Source organism: Camellia sinensis, chromosome 3 (genome assembly GCF_055761805.1).
Source record: "Camellia sinensis isolate YWXY chromosome 3, ASM5576180v1, whole genome shotgun sequence".
NCBI classification, from domain to species: domain Eukaryota; kingdom Viridiplantae; phylum Streptophyta; class Magnoliopsida; order Ericales; family Theaceae; genus Camellia; species Camellia sinensis.
In genome coordinates, this window is record NC_138963.1 from 16,430,205 (window position 1) to 16,450,959 (window position 20,755).

At 37.3% G+C, this 20,755-nt stretch overlaps 1 protein-coding gene across 1 annotated transcript; it reads right to left on the reverse strand.

Moving 5' to 3' along the window:
• Positions 1-11,361: 11,361 nt before the first annotated feature.
• On the reverse strand, positions 11,362-12,885 carry LOC114280492 (putative glutathione S-transferase). The gene is made up of 2 exons (XM_028222869.2): positions 12,378-12,885; positions 11,362-11,887 (listed from the first exon to the last, which is right to left on the reverse strand). The coding sequence occupies exons 1-2, from the start codon at positions 12,687-12,689 to the stop codon at positions 11,555-11,557; spliced, it is 645 nt and encodes a 214-aa protein (XP_028078670.1). The 5' UTR covers positions 12,690-12,885; the 3' UTR covers positions 11,362-11,554.
• Positions 12,886-20,755: the final 7,870 nt, after the last annotated feature.

Genomic DNA, 20,755 nt, shown 5'->3' on the forward strand with positions numbered 1-20,755 from the left:
AAAGCAGCTAACCAAAAAGCAGTGGAAGACTTGGTAGAAGTAAGAATAGATGAAAAGAACCCGGATATATTCTTTTTGCTCGGTTCGTCATTATCCAACACTGAGAGATTAAAGGTCTTGGAATTCTTGACCTCTAACATCGAAGTGTTCGCCTGGACACCCTATGGCATGCCAGGCATTGATCTAAACTTCATCTATCACCAACTCAATGTCCACCCATCCGCCAGACCAATCATTCAGCGCACTCGCAGATCGGCACTCCACCACGCCGAGATAGTGGCGGAATAAGTGGAAATCTGCTAGAGGCAGGAGCTATCAGAGAGGTGCACTACCCTAGATGGATTTCCAACACAGTCGTGGTGCCAAAAAAGAATGGCAAATGGCGTGTTTGCATCGACTATAAGACAGTCAACAAAGCATGCCCAAAGGACAGCTTCCCTCTACCACGGATAGATCAATTGGTAGACCTAACGGCGGGGCACAACCAACTTAGCTTTCTGGATGCGTACAAAGGCTACAATCAGATCACCATGTACGAATCAGACCAGGAGGTCACATCCTTTACAACTCCAAGAGGACTGTATTGCTTCAAGGTCATGCCCTCTGGCCTAAAGAACGCAAGGGCAACATTCCAGAGAATGGTCACCAAGATGCTTGAGCCGTTGTTAGGCAGAACAATGGAAACTTACATCGACGATATGGTGGTCAAAAACAAGGATGAGAACGACCATCTAAAGGACCTAGGTGAGATGTTCTAGATTCTGAAGAGACACAAGTTGTGCCTTAATGCATCTAAGTGCGTGTTCGGTGTAGGATCTGGCAAATTCCTGGGCTTCCTGGTGACCAACCGGGGTATTGAGGCAGACCCCTCCCAGATCAAAGCTATTTAGGATCTGAAGAGGCCTAACTCAGTAAAAGAAGTGCAGCATCTCACCAGCATGGCAGCTGCACTCAACCAATTCATTAGCCGGTCGTCAGACAGACTACGACCATTTTTTCTAACATTAAAAGCCAAGTTCGAATGGGACGAAGAATGCGACCGTGCTCTGGAAAACTTGAAGGAATACATGTCTTCTCCACCACTGCTTGTCATCCCAATACTTGGAGAAGAACTCTTCCTGTGTCTAGCGGTCTCTCAGCACGTAGTCAGCGCAGTATTGGTCTGTGCGGAAGGAATCCAACATCTGCCCATCTATTATGTCAGCAAGACATTGCTGGGCCCCGAAACGAGGTACTTGCCACTGGAAAAACTGGCCTTGGCCTTAATGATGGCCTCAAGGAAGTTGTCGCACTACTTCCACGCCCACATCATAGTCGTCCTCACAGCTTTCCCATTAAAAGCTTTGTTTGAGAGGGCGAACTTTTCTGGGCGAATCTTAAGTGGGCAGTAGAGTTGGGACAATTCGACATCAAGTTCCAACCCATAACCGCGATAAAAGCCCAAGCTTTGGCAGACTTTGTCGCAGAATTTACTCTTGGAAGTCATCATATCTGCCCAATTGACTTGACTAATACAACCGAACTAGGAATGGAAGTTGACGCTGGAATAGCACAACCCCTGGTTCAGGATACTCAGTCGGACCCCAAGGCAGACCAGAGTAAAGAGAGTAAGGCAGAAGCGAACCATGTTACACCAAGCCAAGACTCACCAACAAATAAAGACTTGGTTCAATCAGATAGCGAGGGACAGACAGCAAGTATGGACCTTGAAGAAAACACCAGCAACATTCTTGACCCCACGGCATCATCTGATCCCTCCACTTGCTGGAAATTATTCGTCGGAGAGATGTGGAAGCTCTTTGTGAACGGAGCATCCAACCGGCATGGTGCAAGACTTGGTATAGTCCTCATCTCACCAGACGGCCTGGTTGTGGAGCAAGCAGTCAACCTTGGATTCCCAGCATCAAACAACGAAGCGGAGTATGAAGCGCTTCTTGTAGGTCTCAAATTAGCATTCTACACGAAGGCTACCGAGCTAATGGTCTACAGCGACTCACAGCTGGTGGTAAACCAAATTTCTGGCAATTACGAAGCAAAGTATGACAGGATGGCCAAGTACCAAGAATTTGTCAGAACAGAGATCAAGAAATTTGAAGTAGTAAGGATAGAACAGATTGGCAGGGAGGAAAACAGCAGAGCAGACGAACTAGCAGGCTTTGCTTCAATGACAGATACATCCATCCCTCATCCACTGATAATTGACTACCTACCAAGACCAAGCATTGAAGACCCCAAAGCAGAAGAGGTATGCTGCGCCGAACTAGGCCCCTCATGGATGGATCCCATCGTACTGTTCTTAAAAGACGGCGTCTTACCGGAAGAAAAGAAAGAAGCCAACAAAATTAGAACAAAGTCACAGCGATTTTGGCTTTCCCTATCTATGGCATTGTACAAAAAGTCATTCACAGGACCTTATCCAAAGTGTGTCCACCCCAGCAAAGTGGAAGCATTCTTGTTTGAGATACACGAAGGCGCGAGCGGAAGCCACCAAGGAGGAAGATCGTTAGCTTACAGAGCCATTTCGCAAGGAGACTTGTGGCCATACATGCAAGCAGACTCGGAGAAGTATGTGAACAAGTGCGAGAAATATCAGAAGTTCGCACACCAAATACATCAACCAGCCAGAGAGCTCCTACCATTGACCAGCCCATGGCCTTTCGCAATGTGGGGCTTGGACATAATAGGACCCCTTCCAACAGCACCCGGAAACAGAAAGTTCTTTCTCGCAGCAACGGACTACTTCACAAAGTGGGTGGAAGCAGAAGCATTGGCATCAATCAAGGAAAAAGATGTGAAGAAGTTCGTCTGGCAGAATATCATTACTCGATTCGGCATACCTAAAGCCCTAATATCAGACAACGGCACTCAGTTTGATGGCAGAATCTTTAGAGACTTCTGTGAAGAATACAAGATAGAGTTCTACAATTCTACACCGGCATATCCCCAAGCCAACGGCCAGGCGGAAGCATCAAACAAGGTCATCTTGGATGGACTGAAGAAAAGGTTAGAAAGAGCAAAAGGCAAATGGGCTAAGGAACTTCCTCATGTTTTATGGGCTTACCGCACCACACCTCGACGATCAACAGGAGAAACACCATTCTCCTTAGCCTACGGCATGGAAGTAGTAATCCCGCTGGAAGTTGGCCTCCCCACAATTAGAAGCGAAAATTTTGATCCAGACTTGAATAGAGAAGCCATAGCATTGGAGCTCGACCTCGCCGAAGAAAGAAAAGAAAAGCACTGGTTCACATTGCCTCATACCAACAAGAGTTATCCAGAAAATACAACAAGATAGCACATCCAAGACAATTCAAAATCAGAGATTGGGTACTGCGCAAAGTAATGGGAAACACCTTGGTTCCAGGATATGGCAAATTAGGGCCTAATTGGGAAGGACCTTACAAAGTGGTCGGATTAGCAGGAAAAGGTGCTTACCACTTGGAAAACGAAGACAGCAAAGCAATTCCCAGACCATGGAACACTGCCAATCTCAAACTATTTTATTTTTAGCTTTACTTTAAAATACTTGTAATTTTTCTTTTTCCCAATAAAACAAGTAGTTTTCATTTCAGCATCAGTGTTTTTATTCTATAAAAGTTGTTTTAGTAGGCTAGGGGCATTGAAAGCATAGTTGACCGGAACAACCAATTTAAAGGTTGGCTGGAAAAACCAACACCCTTTCTAAGCCCAGGATAAGGATCCAGGCTGCAGGACGTTCGGTCGAAATAACCAAACACTTTACTTTAGGTTGGCTGAAAAAACCAATCTAAAGGTTGGCTGGAAAAACCAACACCCTCTTAAGCCCAGGATAAGGATCCAGGCTGCAGGACTTTTGGTCAGAATAACCAAACACTTTACTCTGGGTTGGCTGGAAAAACCAATCTAGAGGTTGGCTGGATTAAACCAACTCGTAGTACTCTTTCGCCGAAGTAAGGATATCGGCTAAAGAGTGGTTGGCTGGATTAAACCAACTCTTAGTACTCTTTCGCCGAAGTAAGGATATTGACTAAAGAGTGGTTGGCTGGATTAAATCAACTCTTAGTACTCTTCAGCCAAAGTAAGGATATCGGCTAAAGAATGGTTGGCTGGATTAAACTAACTCTTAGTACTCTTCAGCCGAGGTAAGGTTATCAGATAAAGAGTGGTTGGTTGGACTAAACCAACTCTTGGTACTCTTCAGCCGAAGTAAGGACATCGGCTAAAGAGTGGTTGGCTGGATTAAACCAACTTTTAGTATTCTTCAGCCGAGGTAGGGATCTCGGCTAAAGAGTGATTGGCAGGTATACTTATAGTTGCAATGTTAAGATTGGGATAAAGTATCTCGGCAAGAGAATGCTAAACCTCATGCAAGACATCAGTTAGAAAGTAAAAGTACAAGCATAAAGATCAACCGAAATAAGAGTTTGAACAAAAAACAAGCATTCATTCAAAGTTCACAAGTACAGAAGGATGTTACTTCAGCCCGGTTACAAATGTCCAAAGGTTAAAAAAAAAAAAAAAAGGTACAGAATCAAGCAAAAATGTTGTCTATTTCCGCGTCAAGTACAACTCGGAGTTCGGTTTCATCTGGTAGCCCGGTCTCATCTGGTATCTCGGTCGTCAGATCTTCAACCGGTGGCTCCAACTCAGTTGACTGAAAAACAGGTTCATTACCGACCGGGGCATTATTTAGAACGACCGGAGCATTGTTTGGCTCGGTTTCTTCTTCGTCATCCTCAGACTGAAGAAACTGTTGCTGAACAGACGCAGCATACTCCGTCATCGAACCCGGGATAAAATACAGAGGAGGATTGAAAACCTCGGTCTCTGGTCCATGACCGAGTTGGGCCATGGCCGCCCTCTATCCGCATTTAAAGAATAAGTCTTTGGCTGCCTCACATTGTTTAATGTAAAGAGCCTCCCCCTCCTTGAAACCTTCAGCATCCGCGTCATCTGCCTTCTTTTGTAGCTCGACGATCTCAGTGTTCTTCTTGCCTTCAAGCTTGGTCAGCTCACGCAGGTATTTATCTTTCATCACAGTCAGGGACCTTTGTTTATCAGCGTTAGCCGAGGTAACTAGTCCGGTCAGATGGGTGACCTTGGCCTCTAGCTCGGCGGTCTTCTGTTGAGATGCTTCTAGCTCGACCGTTTTGGTTTCAGCTTCTGCCATGGCCTGCCTTGTTGCTTTCCTTAGTTCTAACACTCGCTTGTGAGCGATGTGGTTTTTCTGTATGGCCTGCAAAAGGATGGTAAGACACTTTTTCAGTATAACCGAGTTGAAAGTTAGACAAATTTCTTTAGAAAAAAAAAAGTAAAAGGGCAACTTACCAGCACCATGGATTTTGTGGACAAGCGAAGGGCCTTCAACTTGGTCAGGTGGTCGTGGTGCCTCATGTCGGCTGGAAGACAAACACCTTTAGCCAAGTTGAAGGCCATCAGGTGGTCTTTTTCTGTGACCACTGAGTCCGAATCCGTGATAGCACGGTTCTGAAAGGTGATTTTTGGAGCCCACTTGGAGGAGGTAGCTCGGTCAGAGCGCTCCGGTTGTGGGCTCGGTGGAGGGCTTGGCGGAGTGGTTTGAGGAACCACAGTTTCGTCTTCATCAACCAGATGTTGCTCGGTTAGAGTAGTCCGGGCACGCTTCTTTTGGCGGGATGATGAGGGTTGGTGAGATGGAAGGGCCACCACGGTCTCCTGAGGTTGACCGGCTGGTGGTACCTCGGTTGGGTTTGTTTTGGTGAGAAGGGCTCGCATGGCTCTCTTCTTGGCCATTTCTTGTTCGGCAGTAAGAAGGATAAGGTTAATTTGAGGCAAGGATGGGTCCGGTTCGGGAGAAGCTTCTAAAAGAAAGTCAGTTACCCTTGTCCTTCGTTTTCCACTGTATCGATAGGTAAATAAAGCCCTAGCTCGGTTACGCAGTTTTAGCTCCGTTTGAGCGAAGGGATTTAGCTTGGTCGAGCCTTTGGGACAGCTTTCTTAATCCAGTTTTAACTAAGGAAGTTGGTCTAGCCCTAACTTTTAGCTCGGTCAGCGTTGAGGCTCTCTAGTGTGGCATTGCGCAGATCTAGCGCGGTTCAGTAGTTCGGCTAGTTGAAACAAACGGTGGTTTGACTTAAGGAAGCTACAAGTATGGCGCAAGTTTCAGTTTGGTTGCCAGAAATGGCTAGGCTTACGACCAAGGCAAACAACTTCCTAGTTCGGTTGGATATTTATTTGGGATCAGACCCAGTGTTTCTACAGATTGTTTCGTGGGTTCAAGTGGTTCTATTGCTAAGTTTTTTCCAGAAAAACGCATGACCAAGCAGAAAATGTGTTTTGCAAAAACACAAAACAATATGCCATGGATTGTAAAAAACAAAAACAAGACAGATTTGAGTAGCTTAGCTTACCAGGTCAAGAGGAGGAAACTGAAGATGGAAGCAAAGACAGTGAAGAACACGAACTCAGCAAGCTCAGGGTCGAGGAGTGTCAGAAACTCGCAAGAGAGAGAAGTTTGAATAGTAAAGTGAATGATTCAAAGCATTAGGGCTTGTTTTGTGAAAAGAGATGGGAAAAAGGCGGGAACTGTTCAAAAAACATGAGGTACGAAGACGGCGTGACAACTGCCTTTAGCCAATAAGAGCATGCCGCGTGTCCTTGGAATGAGAAGCGATTCAGTCTCTGTGATTGAAGAGACGTTTCAACCAGACAGGTACAGCCCGGTGTAAATTTAGCTCGGCTGGAAAGGCTTAAGAATTTAGCTCAGCTGGAAAGGCTAAAGGGTTTTTAAGCTCGGCTGGAAAGGCTAAAGAGTTTAGCTCGATTGTAAGGATAAAGTTTTTAGCTCGGCTAGTAACAGGTAATCCCTATCATGCTATGCAGATGGAATTAAGGGGCAATTGAGAGGGTAATTTATATATAAATTGGGCCGAGCTAGGTAATGGGCCATTCATTGGGCCACGGTAAGAAGGGCTGGATAAAACGGAGCTTGGAGTTAGCCTGGTCCGGAGAACGCCTTTATTATCCCGGTCCAAAAGAGCCTTGAAGTTATTCCGGTCTAAAGAAGCGTAGTGATTAGCCTGGTTGCCATACTCAGAGTTAGCCCGGTCATGGCATATTATGGATAGCCCGGTCAGAACCTAGCTATTTGTTAGCTCGGTCAGGACCTTGATATTTTGTTATCTCGGTCTAATCACGCCAGGGTTTGTGCAGGAGGAACCGGGGTAAGAGCAGTGAAAGGAAGAACCAAACTAGCTATAGTTCGGTCTACTCTGCGGCTCAGCATAGCCATGCTTACCTCGGTCATATTGGAGTCCGACCATGGTAAAACCATCTCACTTGGTTCAAGCAGTAAGGAGAGTGTTGAAGGATAAGTATTATCTTTCAGGAATGTGATTCCTAGGAGGACTCTATATGGAGGAGTAAAAGTCCTACTAGAATTGTGCTACATGGAACCTATAAAAGCTCATAACATCACCTATGGAGAAGTAACACAACTTTGATTCTCGAATACACAGAGCTTTTGTCTATTTTGCTGACTTAGGCATCGGAGAGGTATCCGGCACACACCCGCCGGCTAGCTCACGTTTGTGTTTTCAGGGAGTATAGCGACGTCGTACGGAGGAGCGCAGACTTGATCAACAGGATTATACGGGAAGGATATTTCGTGCCCGTACAGTAGGTATTGAAAAGTAGGGCCTTTGGTAAAATGATTTTCATTATTCTATTGTTGTTTTTTCGCAAGCAACTGCCAGGAGATTCAATGAGGTAATCCAATACCTCATGAATTCTTGATAGTCAATGAAATACAGGAGAATTGTCCTATGATTATTGTTGATACCAACTTTGGGGAGAGGCTTTTTTTGGCTAAAATAGTCAAAAAGTCAAAAAAAAAAAAGAGAAGCTAAAATGTCATATTCTAAATATCTATCGATCACTCTTTTCCTCACAACAACCATCTATTCAATTAAAAAAACTATCCCAAACAAACTGATTTTTTTCATCTCATAAAAAAGCCAAAAAGCCATTAGAAAAGCCAGTTTCCAAACGGACTAGATTTAGGCAATTTGGATTGGGAGATTTGGTCAAAGCTTCTCGTAATAAAACTTTAATTCATCAAGGACAAACCCAAATAGTTTTTCTTGAAAAGTTTAACACATCACTATTACCAAAATATATTTAGTAACTAATTTAATATTTTAAACCTTAAAATAATATAACTTTAATCTACGTGTCGATTTTTAATAAAATTAGTACTTTTAAAATCTATCAAACAAGATCTAGGTTGACTAAATCCGGATCCATTTACAGCCAACAATGAAATTCAAGAACAGTTAATTATATACCTGCTCAATATTGATTAAATAAATGTTATTTTATTTAGTTTTGAGCAGAGTTTTTCAATGTTACATGAATTTGTACATAGTCCCATGAAATTATTGGTGCAGTACAGAGTTTCAGTAATAGAAGAAGAAGACATATTGCTTGAAGGATCTGGATCCCCTCCGGTCCATACTGGAGGATGCTATAGCCTAGGTAACAACGAACTTGTACAGAGAACATCTATGTGTCTGAATATGTTTCGCACAAACGAAATCAGAGCTGAATATCTCAGATTTTCTCATTTGCCATGATTCTGGAAGTGTACTTCTGCAGAAGATATGCTCCAAAAATGAAAACAATGGGTGTTTTTGAATTCTTCATTTAGTTTATTTCTAAAGACATGAAGAAGAAGAAGGAAAAAAAAAAAAAAAAGTGAAAAAACAACCAAATAGGCCTAGTTTCAGAAGATAGGACTTCAAGATCAAGACTCAAGGATGACTGTAAGTTGGTTAGAAGTAATAAACATAGACATGGTGACCATGGTACCACTGATTATGATTGTGAGTTTTTTTTTTTTTTTCCCGCTTTTTTTGGTTTTTTAGCTGCATGGGTTTATATCCAAAATAAGGTAAACTTTTTAGGACTGCTATGTCATTGTTTATCATTACTCTGTTTGTGTTATATAAACATAGGATTACTTGTGCCTTTCATCAATCTCACAGACTACTTTATGTCCTTAATTTCTTTATTATTTTTGTTCATTGGTTACATGAGTTATGATTTTACTTGTTATATGTTTATGTTAGTCAATTTTAAATTAAAAATGTTTTTAGTGTCTAAATCCCCAACAGTACCTAGGGATGTTGTAGATCATTCTGTCCATAAAAACATATCTCCTTTATTTAAATGAAGTACAGTGAGACAAGACTCCTAATACATGGTAAAGACAAAAAAACAGAAAGAATATAGGACCCAACACAAAAAACAGAAAGACTAGTCTGCAATTTGACAATGCAAAGATTTATTTGCAGATATGATTACCTTAATAACCCCACCAAAGCAACATAGGACCTAATACATAAAACAGAAAGACTCGTCTGCAATTTGACTAATGCAGAGATTTATTTGAATATATGAGCAGGAAATTACATCAATAAATTACACATTTTTAGGACCGCTAGCAGGTTGTTGACGAGCTCTGAAGTAGGCCGTTAGATTCTCTTCGGGAGGCAGATTTTCGTTGATAACAGGGAAGTTAACATAGGCATTCTTCCATTTGCATAAAATGGGAAATTTCTCATCTGTCAACAAATCTTCTGATCCCATGGTTTCCAGAAGGACTCCAAGCCAGAATGGGATAAATTTGGCAATGATGTCTACAATTCCGATGTTTGTCTCCTCCGAAGAATTTGTTACCCTTGAGTTGGGCTTGTAGTGTTTCCAGGAGCTCACATGCTTCTTCGATGGTCTTCGCTTGTTCATTGTCTTTGCTCCAACAAGCCATCCATAGTGCAGGCAAGCATTCATATAGTGTAGAAGTTAGTATCTTTGAAGAGCAAATGCATGAACAATTATGTGTGGTATATATTCAAATGCATGAAAAAAGAAAAAAGAAAATAGTGTGTTATATATTCAAACTTTATATACCACATCTAGAATAAACTTTATATACCACTCTGTGTGATACGTTTTCATTTTCATGGGTGTTTTTTGTTTAGGAGTTGTCAATAATCACACAGGATAATCTGGGGAAGCGTGACCAATTTTGTGATGAGCCATGCCACTTGCCCTGTGACCATCTTCAAGGATCCAGATTTTCAAAAGCACTGAAATGTCCAAATTTCAGGAATTGATTCTTTTTAATTATTTATTTTTATAATACTAATATATATTTGGATTTTCGCTATGTATGAGCACACGATTGGTCTTTTTTTTTTTTTCAAATGTTTATGTTTTGACATTATTATGTCTTGAGATTCGAGGCAGACTTTCTCTGATGGCATTGCAATCAACATTACTCATCTACCCATTTGCAGAGCCCAGGAAATTTCTCCTCTGTCAACAACTACACCACACCCATTGCTTCCTGAGTGACTTGAAGCCAAAACCCTATCAAGTTTGTCACGATGTCTACTAGAGTGATAGCCAATTTTGATGTGGACTAGATTGGATCATCTATGGTTGCAGGTTTACAATCAATCATATCTATTAGGGATGAGGATTAGCTATTGTTAGTTTCAATTCTTCTTCTTATGGAGGCCATATTAGAAATTCATAAGGTTGCAACATCTAGAACATTAGAGTACTTGATTTTCTCATTTATTCACAAGCAAATTTCCCTGTGGCAGATATAAGAAAGATGGTTGCTCTTGTTTGATTGTGTTTTTGTTTCCTATTTACATTTTCGGGAAAAGTCAGGGAAAAAAATATTTGGTGATTTGTTCATGAAAACAACCCATTATTCACAAACCACCAAAAGTTGTTTTCGAAAATTATTTTCTCATAAAAATGAAAACGATGTGCAAACAATGGATGTTCTTGAATTTTTCAATGTTTTTGTTTTTGAAAACACGAAAAACGAACAAAAGAAAATGAAAAACAACCAAACAGGCCCAATTTTGAGTAGGTAGGACTTCAAGATCAAGACTCAAGGATGGCTGAGGCAGTTAGAACTAATTAACCTAGACAATGTGACAACGGCACCACTGGTTCCCTCCCTCACATTTGATTACGAGCCACACAATGGTCACAACCCTTCTTCATGGTTGAACTTGAATTAATTGAGCTAAAATTGTGGGGGAAGAGGTGGTGTACTGATACATGACACTCCCTTCTGCACAGATCCTTTGCCAAGTCGTTCTTTATTTATTCTTTTTTTTTTTTGGTGTAGAAAATTCTTTCTTTATTCATTGTTTTGTGCAATCCTGACTCGACTGCCATTCTTTATCAAGATTTTGTGGCTAATGCACTTCCATATACAAATTCTGTTTACTCTTTTTCTTTTTTCTTTTTTTCTTTTTTTTAAAAAATATTTCTATATCATTACTCTATTTCTAATGCACACCATTACTCTTTTACAGCTTGTCTACAAAAATATCACTTTCTATTTGAAATGAAACAAGAGCGATAACTAGCTCCTCATACATAGAAATGTAAAGTACTTCAATTAATTCTCAACACAAAACACAAGAACTAGTAGTACATAGAAAAGAAGACCGGTCTGCAATTCGAAACTTCATATTTTTATTTTGTTGAAAACATGATTAAAAAAAAACTACTGATTGTTGTAATTTGCTTTGGCAAAGGCCAGTAGTTTCTCTCTGGGTGGCAGATGTTCTTTGATGACAGAGCAACTAACATACTCTTCGATCCATTTGTAGAGTCTGGGAAATTTCTCTTTTGTCAATACCTCTACTCCCACTGCTTCTTGAATCACTCCAAGCCAATATCCGATCAAGTTTGCGACAATGTCTACTAGACCAACACTGTCTCCTCCAAAAAACTTCTTATCATTCAGTTGGGCTTCTAGTGTTTTCAGGAGCTCAATTGTTTCTTCAATGCCCTTATCGTCTTTGGTAAAACAAGCCTTCTTTATTGCAGGCAAGCACTGTAATACACACACCAAAGTATAAAAATTAGAAAAATCCAATGCGGCATATGAATTTAATCTAATGTAAGTATTAAAGTGTGATACAACTTCATCAAATTGCATGACCACATTGATAAGACAGGGCAAAATTTGAAAAAGGATGCTAGATTTGTAAATTTTTACATTGTGCCAATTAAGTCCGATTGATAATACCTATAAGAAATTACATAGAAATCAACAGCAAAATTATCCACTCAAAAGAGAATAGATCATTTCAAATTTGACTCAAACTCATCATTCATTTTGAAGAGAAGAATAGACTAATTTGCCCATTAGTTTTAGTCTAATTTCTAAAGGTGTATTATAAGGTAAAATTGATGCAGTTAGAACTATAACGATGAAAGACAAATTAAGGAGACTATGGGGTTTAATTTGACCTTGAATTTTCTAGACACTTTTATGTGCACACAACATTTTTGTTTGGAGAAAAAAAAATATAATAACATACCTTCTCATCTATGAAGTTGGCCCAGAAACGTGCTATGGCTCTCTCATGAGGATCTTCAGGAAAGATGGGATTGCCTTTCCAGGTCTCGTCAATGTACTCAAGAATGACAAGCGACTCGCAAATGGGCTTTCCATTGTGTAAGAGCACTGGAATCTTCTTGTGAATGGGGTTGCACTTGAGAAGAAGAGGACTCTTATTTTGGAGATCTTGTTGGATGAATTCGTATTCGATGCCCTTCCATTTCAGGGCAATCTCAACTCTGCAATTAAAAGCACTTGCCCAATGTCCCAACAACTTCACTTGTTCAGCCATTTTATCAATTCTTAGCTCTTTTGTTACTCTTTTTGAAATTACAAGTTTGAGGTTGGTATTTTAGTCATGGACTTGGTCATCACGATTACATGTATCTTATAGAGGAACCATACTAGGAGTTTCTTGGCCATCAAGATTACATGCATGTACTTATCAAATTTTCAGTGGGTAGGTGTTGAAAAGTAGGGACTTTGGTAAAATGATTTTCATTATTCTATTGTTGTTTTTTAGCAAGCAACTGGCACGAGATTTAATGAGGTAATCCAATACCTCATGAATTAGTCAATGAAATACAGGAGAATTGTCCTATGATTACTGTTGATACCGACTATGGAAAGAGGCTTTTTGGCTAAAGCAGCCAAAAAGTCAAAAAAAGAAGGTTAAAATGTCACATTCTACATACCTATTGATCACTCTTTTCCTCACAACAACCATCCATTCAACTAAAAAAACTATTTCAAATATATTGATTTTTTTCATTTCATAAAAAAGTCAAAAAGTCATTAAAAAAGCAAGTTTTCAAGCGGACTCTCAATATCAGATTTAGGCAATTTGGATCGAGAGATTTGGTCAAAATTCCTCATAATAAAATTTTAATGCATTAAGGATAAACCCAAATAGTTTTTTTTGAAAAGTTCAGCACACACTACTATTACCAAAATACTTTTGGTGACTGATTTAATATTTTAAACCTTAAAATGATATAACTTGATTTACGTGTCGATTTTTAATAAAATTAATACTTTTAAAATTCTTTCATTGAGATCTATCAAAGAGGATCTAGTTGACTAAATCCGGATTCATTTACAGCCAACAATGAAATTCAAGTACAGTTAATTATATACCGAGTAAGGATCCTCTAGAGTGATTTTTCCCTAAAGTTTCTTAGAGTGCCACATTGTGTGGTTGAGATTTACTGGCAAGTCACATCAATTTTTCTGATGTGATTTGCCAGTAAATCTCAACCACACAATGTAGCACTCTAGGAAACTTTAGGAAAATTTCACTCTAGAGGATCCTTGGTGATGAAATTATCGGTGCAGTACAGAGTTTCTGTAATAAAAGAAGAAGACATATTGCTTGAAGGATCTGGATCGCCTCCAGTCCATACTGAGGATGCCATAGCCTAGCTAACGACGAACTTGTACAGAGAACATCTATTGGTCTCTGGTAAATTTTTTTTAAGCTTAGACTTTCAAACAATTTTTTTGACATTTGAAAAAAAAAAAATAGTTTGACAAAAATAAATTCATATACATCATTTTTTAGTTTTTTTTGGGACACTTTTTCATAAATTCTTTTTTACCTACTTATGTTTTATTTAGTCTACATTATTTTCTTATATTCTAATAAGTCCTATGGGTGACATAGTTATCAAAATATCCCTAATAATATTCACATTTACAGTGCGAATGTTCTGTGATGTGAATGTTTACACTGTCAATGTGAATGTTCACACTATCAATATGAACATTCACACGTCAATGTAACTATTCACATTGTAAAATATGAATATTCACCTCATCAAATTGCTAACCGTTCAAAAAATATTTGTAAGGGTACAAATGTTCATAAAATACCTTAAATATGAGAATTATGACTTGATAGATCAAATGTTCAAATAATAGGACTTATTGGAATATAAAAATATCTTATGGACTAATTGAGATACAAACACTTGAAAAAAGATTTTCTAATAAATCTCCTTTTTTTTAAACCAAATTAACTTCCAAAATTTAAAATAAAAAAATTCTGAAAATAAAGTTTTAGATCAAAACCAAACGAGTGGCAGATTCATTATTTAGTCATCTGTTTTGTACTGAGGCCTAGAAATTTTGTTGGCCTACATTGTTGTTTAATTTATTTAGTGGGCTCTGAGTTCATTCAGTAGTCGGGTTTCTTTTGGGACTGAGGCTCTAGAAATTTTGTCGGCCCAAATTATTTTCAGATCCAAACCAAGCAAGGCCTTAATTTTTTAGCCCCAAAAATTATGTTGGCCCAAATTATTTTTTTATATGTTTATAAACTGATTTATGTTGCCTCCAATTCTTGTCAACCATTTTGTCTGAATAAAATTTTATTTATCTATTTATTTTCTACATAAAAAATTAGTTATTTGAATCAATAAATCAAACAGATAACATGCAAACATTTATTACTATCAAGCATATAATATAGGTACTCAAACAACCAATAAAATCAGATTTTAATAGAGATAATAATAATATTTATAATGAAAAGAAACAATGATTAGCCCTAGGTTAGAGTTTTACATACTTAAAACAAAATTGGTTTATAATAATTGATATATCATAATAAATAAATAAATAAATAAAATACTTGAGAGAGAAAAAATCAATTGACTATCCACAACCACATTGTGGATCTCATCCTCAAACATCGCATCGAAGCATTTCACTCCTACACAACAGACATCACTACACATAATAAGAAATTGAGAAAAGGAAGAAAAGAGAGTAAGAGCAAGTGTACTCAGGCTAAGAGAGCGGCAGCGTGAGCGAGAAAGAGAGCAGCAGCACGAGCGAGAAAGAGAGTAGAAGTGTGAGCGAGAGAGATTTCTTTGATAGATGGACTGATTTCAGTTGGAAGAGAAGAAGAAATGGAAAACAAAATTCTCTTACTAGTAATATATAATAAACATTCTCTTAGCGATAAGATAATCCGCATTAAATAACCTCCAAGCCCTTGTAAAAAAAAAAACTACCATTCCACATCCACTTACTCCACTGTCTGAAACTCATGGCCAACGTCACTGATGGTTATTTGTTTGTATTTTTGATTGGTTTTATGTGGGGTATTATTTTATGTCTGTTTTGTTTATGTATATATATAATTGTTAATGAAATTTGTTTCGTAAAATCTACATCTGTTGTTGATGTGGAACTCAACAGATCTCCACCAGTGGCTCAATCTTCAGTTCTCATTTCATATTCCAGTTCTCCACCAGTGGCTCAATCTTCACTTCTCATTTCACATAGTGTCGATGTTTAATGCGAAGAATTTAATGCTTGACTTGTTTTAGTTTTTTTTTTTAGTTTATTTTGGGTAAATATTTTTATTTTAAAAGGGTTGATTTTCAGTTAAAATTAATGAATTTTGTACTGACTGTTAAAATAAAAAACAGTCCGTAAAAGTTCATTAATAATATGTACGAAAGACTTATTTTGTAAAAGATAACGTTTCAATTAAATTTGATGAACTAAAAAAAAAAAAAACAATCAATGACAAGTTCATTTAAATGATGTGTAAAAATATCATTTTGTATTAAATTAGTGATATGTATTGTTATTTTATAGTCAACTTTGCAATTTATCTCTTATTTTTTTGTCTTTTTAATATTAATTATTATAATCATCTTATTAAACAAATTTAAACACTAGAAATTATATATGCAAAACACAAAATTATACAAAATAATTTTTTATGCACAAAAATTAAAACATTGCTAAAAAAAATAATTCAGACTGATTGCTTCATTCCACTATCAAAATAAAAATTTACAAATTCGGACCAGCTGTTCCATTTCACTATCAAAATAAAAATTACAAATTCAAACCAACTGCTTCATTCCACTATCAAAATAAAAATTACAAAATACTAAACAATGCCTATTTTTAACTACTTTAGCCCATTATGAAAAATGATCCGTTGCTTGAAATTGTTGGCTCGAAATTGGCCCGAATACCTAAAACGACGTCGTTTTGGGTATTTTTTTTTCTTTTCTTTCTTTCTCTTGCGTTCAAATACAGAGGGAAGAGACGAGGGGGGAGAGAGAGAGAGAGAGAGAGAGAGAGAAGAGAAGAAGAAGAGAGAAGAGGCAATGGCGAGGAAGAGAAGGAAGATCGGCGGTGATGGCGGTCTCTGTCTTCCGGTGGGTATTGCCCCTTTGTTTTCTCTACTTTTTCCCCCCCTTTCCAGTGGATCTGGATTTAAGGATGAAAGGGATTTTTTTTTTTTTGTTGATGAAGAAGATGATGATGCTGTTGCAATGATTTCAAAATCTGAAGATGAAGGAAAAAAAAAAAAAATTTGTTGATGAAGACGTTGATGAAACCCAGCAGCAGACAGCAGACACATCGCTTTCTTTTTTTTTCTTTTCTTTTTCTTCTTTTTCTTCTTCTTTTTCATCTTCAGAAAAACGCGAAGGAAAAAAAAAAAAAAAACACCAAAACGACGTCGTTTTGGTGTCGAGCCACTCTCGAGCCACACTCTTTCGAGCTATGAATCGCTATTGAGCCCATTATTATCTTCCCCCATTGACACCAAAACATCCACCTCAACAAATTTAGATAATGCCTATTTATATCATTTGTAGTCCATTATTATTATTTTCCTTTTAAAATAATACTAATAATAAATCCAATAGTGTAAAAGATATATAGAAAAAAAAGAGGTAATTAGTGTGTTTGGTTTCAGTTTTCTGAATTCAGTTTTTTAAAAGTTGAGTTTTTTATTTTTTGTATTTTTTGTTTTTAGTAAATATTTAAAAAAAGTTAAGGTTTTTTTTTTTTAACATCTTACTTATATGTATCTAAAAAATAATGGGTTTTTTTTTTAGGGTCCCTAGCATTAAGATTTTATAGCATAAAGGACACCAAATATTTTCATAATGTCTAAGGTCCCTCAATTTGATCCGGAGAAATTTCATCCAGAGAATTTCTCTGGGCTTCCCAGAGAAATTTCTCTCCAGAATTTCTTTGGACCTCTGAGAGAATTTCTCTCAAGAGAACAAATTTCTCTGAGTTTGTTTTATTGAAATTTCACTGAGTTGTCTCAGTAAATTTCACTAAGTGTACCAAACAAACAAACAAATAGTATAAATACATACATATGACTTCACCAATTTTACTCAATTAAAGGCAGAGAAAATTAAACAAACTAAGTTTAAACTAGAGAAATCCAAAGAATTTCTTTGAACCAGGAAAGAATTTCTCTAGACTCACTTCAACTCAGAGAAATTTTCTCAAAACCAAAGAAATTTCCCTTTAGAACCCAGAGAAATTTATTCAAATCAGAGAAATTTTTCCTCTCCAAATCACTCAACCTAGAGAAATTCACAACTCAGAAATTCCATTTTCTGTCACAATTCGAACCCGACCACTTAGCTTGCTTGATCTTTTCAAGCTGAACCTGAGTATCCTTGAACAACTGCATCATTTTAATCTCTAAATCTTTAGCAAATTGCATCATCTACTTCTCCAATTCAATCATCTGCCTCTGCTTCTCCAATTTCTCCTAAAATACGAATCATTCACCACTGGAGACAAACGTTTCTGAGGAAACACCACCGGCTGGACCACCAGTCTTGACAACGGCTACTGGTCACATTCGGAGACGATTCAGAAACCCTAAACCTCCCTTCAAGCACGCTTTGTTTTTGCGAATCGATTTGATCACCTTCGGAGACGCGTTCTTCATGTCGCCTTGGACTTGGTAGCAATCTAAGTACATCGACGCATGCATTGCCTCCATGACCTGCTCGACGACAATGGTGACCAGAAGTCCGATTCCGTCGCCGAAAATTAGAGTGATGGCTCTCGGAGCACGACCTCTCTGTCGGGGTATGTACGTTACTGATCTTGATGGTGATCGAGTGCAGAGTTGTTTGAGGATGAATGTGAATCGACAAGCCATTCTTGTGAAGGACTTTGATTCAATTTTTGATTGGATTTCTTGGTAGAATCGGAGAGGTCTGAGAATGGAGAAGTTTAGAGAGAGAGAGAGAGAGATGAGTTTTGACTTGGTAAGGTCAAATTTCTCTGTGATATATTGGTGTAGAAGTTGAGGGACCTTAGACATCATAATATAATATTGCGGATCTCTTTCATTATTAAAAATGGAAAAGGGACCTTAGACTAATTTTTCCAAAAATAAAATATTTGTGAAAAAATATTTCAAAAAATTAATAAATACACAAAAATACAAAAAAAATTAAATATTTTTTTTTCACGAAAATTATAATTTTTAAGTATATTTATGTTAGGTGTGTCTAAAAATTTTAAAAATTGTTTAAAATATTAAAAAAATCCGTAAAAACAAAAAAATATGAAAACTAAGAAAGTAGAATTTTTTGAAAAGTGTTTTTAGAAAACCCAAACTAAGAAAAGTGAATGTAATTCAAAATAAATAAAAAGTGTAGAGAGTTTTCTTAACTAAAATCACATATATTGTTTTGTACAGACCACGAATCGATGAAGGCGACCATTGCACTGTCCGGGCCTAAAACAATCTTCGGCAAAATAATATTTAGTACAAAAACATAAGTGTTTGTTTGGTTTAAATTTTAAATTAATTTTGTTAAACCTATTATCAAATAACAATGATTTATCTGTCACATCAATTCATTAATCAATTACTTTTTTTATAACGCCAACTAATTCAACTAAAAGAAAATTACAATCATTCAAAATTTCAAAAATTCTAAACTATTTTCAACATATACTAAATAAATTTTTAATTTTTAATAAATTTTAAAAAAATTAAAAATTAACATCAAAATCAAACAAAACACACAATACAACAATGATAGGGACACCAAATTTTTCATGAAAGAAATTATCAAATCACTCACATGAATAAGTGACCCACATAACATAGATATGTGACCCACATAACATGTAAGACCCACACTCATTTGAATGACTTGATAATTTTATTAGTAATTTTACTAGTGTGCCTCACATTTTTGCATATCATATTTGGATTAAAAATTTAGCTGACAAAAAATATATGAAAAATATTTTAGACCATCAATTTTGAATTAATAAACCAACTACAAATGATGGGTTATAAATCATATTATTTAAAAATTCAACTGAAACATAAAAATCATCTAATAAATATTTGTCATGTCATTAAAAATTATGTCGATTCAAATTACAAATTATCTAATAAATATTTCATCTCGAATTTTTATGCCCCCAAAAAATCAACTGATGCGACAATTGTGGTCTTAAAAGACTAATCTCTTCCCGGTAAGATAACACTTGTGCTGACACAACAATAAATTGACATGACCAGTGGATTGCTCGAAGAGCGAGTGATTATCTTACTGGTAAGACAATGTTGAAATACCGATTACGCCTCCGTCTGAATCAATAAATAATTCTTTTCCTCTCTATTATTTCACACTTTTTATTTATTTATTATGATTATCAAATTTAAACTGATAACAAATTTAATCTGTGTTTGGTTTCACTTTTTTGAATTAAGTTTTTTGAGAACTAAGATTTTTGTTTTTTATATTTTATATTTTTAGTGAATATTTTTAAGGTTTGAAGCAAATTTTTTTTTTTTTTTAACTTTTGCTGACAATAATAAGTTGACATGACCGGTGACACCAAAAACATCTACCTCAACAACTTTGGATAATCCCTATTTATAGCATTTGTAGTCCATTATTATTATCAAAAATGACTGGTAGCTCGAAAAAAGTGGCTCGATTTTGACTCGAATTCGAATTCAAAGACAGAGACAGAGGAGAAAGAGGGAGAGAAGAGAGGAAGAAGAGAGGAGAAGAGAAAGAGGAGGAGAGAGGGAGAAAGAGAGAGGAGGGAGGAGATCGTCGCAGCACCACCACCGTCGCCTCGCCACCGCTGATCGTCGCAGCACCAGAGATCGTCGCAGCACCACCGTCGTCGCCTCCAGCCCTACCTCCGCCTCCTCCTCCCCTTGTGATTATGCCCCCTCCAGTCCTCCTCCTTCCTCCTCCTCCTCCTCCTTCCTTCTCTTCTCCTTCTCTTCTTCTCCACCCTTCTTCTTCTTCTTCCTTTTGCAACAAAAACACAGGAAAAAAAAAAGACACCAAAACGACGTCGTTTTGGTGTCGAGCCAAATTCGAGCCAAACTCTTTCGAGCTACGTAGCGGGGTCGTATTATTATCTTCCTTTTGAAATAATACTACTAATAAATTCAATAGTGTAAATGATATATGGAAAAAATAAAGAGGTAATCAGTGTGTTTGGTTTCACTTTTCTGAATTCAATTTTTTTTTTAAATTAAGTTTTTTTTTTTTGTTTTTTGTTTTTAGTAAATATTTTTAAAAT

Coding starts and splice junctions, on each gene's coding strand:
- LOC114280492 (XM_028222869.2), bottom strand. CDS start 12,689: ATGGCTGAACAAGTGAAGTTGTTGGGACATTGGGCAAGTGCTTTTAAT. Junction 11,888..12,377: donor CCAACTTCATAGATGAGAAG/GTATGTTATTAT, acceptor TGTGTATTACAG/TGCTTGCCTGCAATAAAGAA.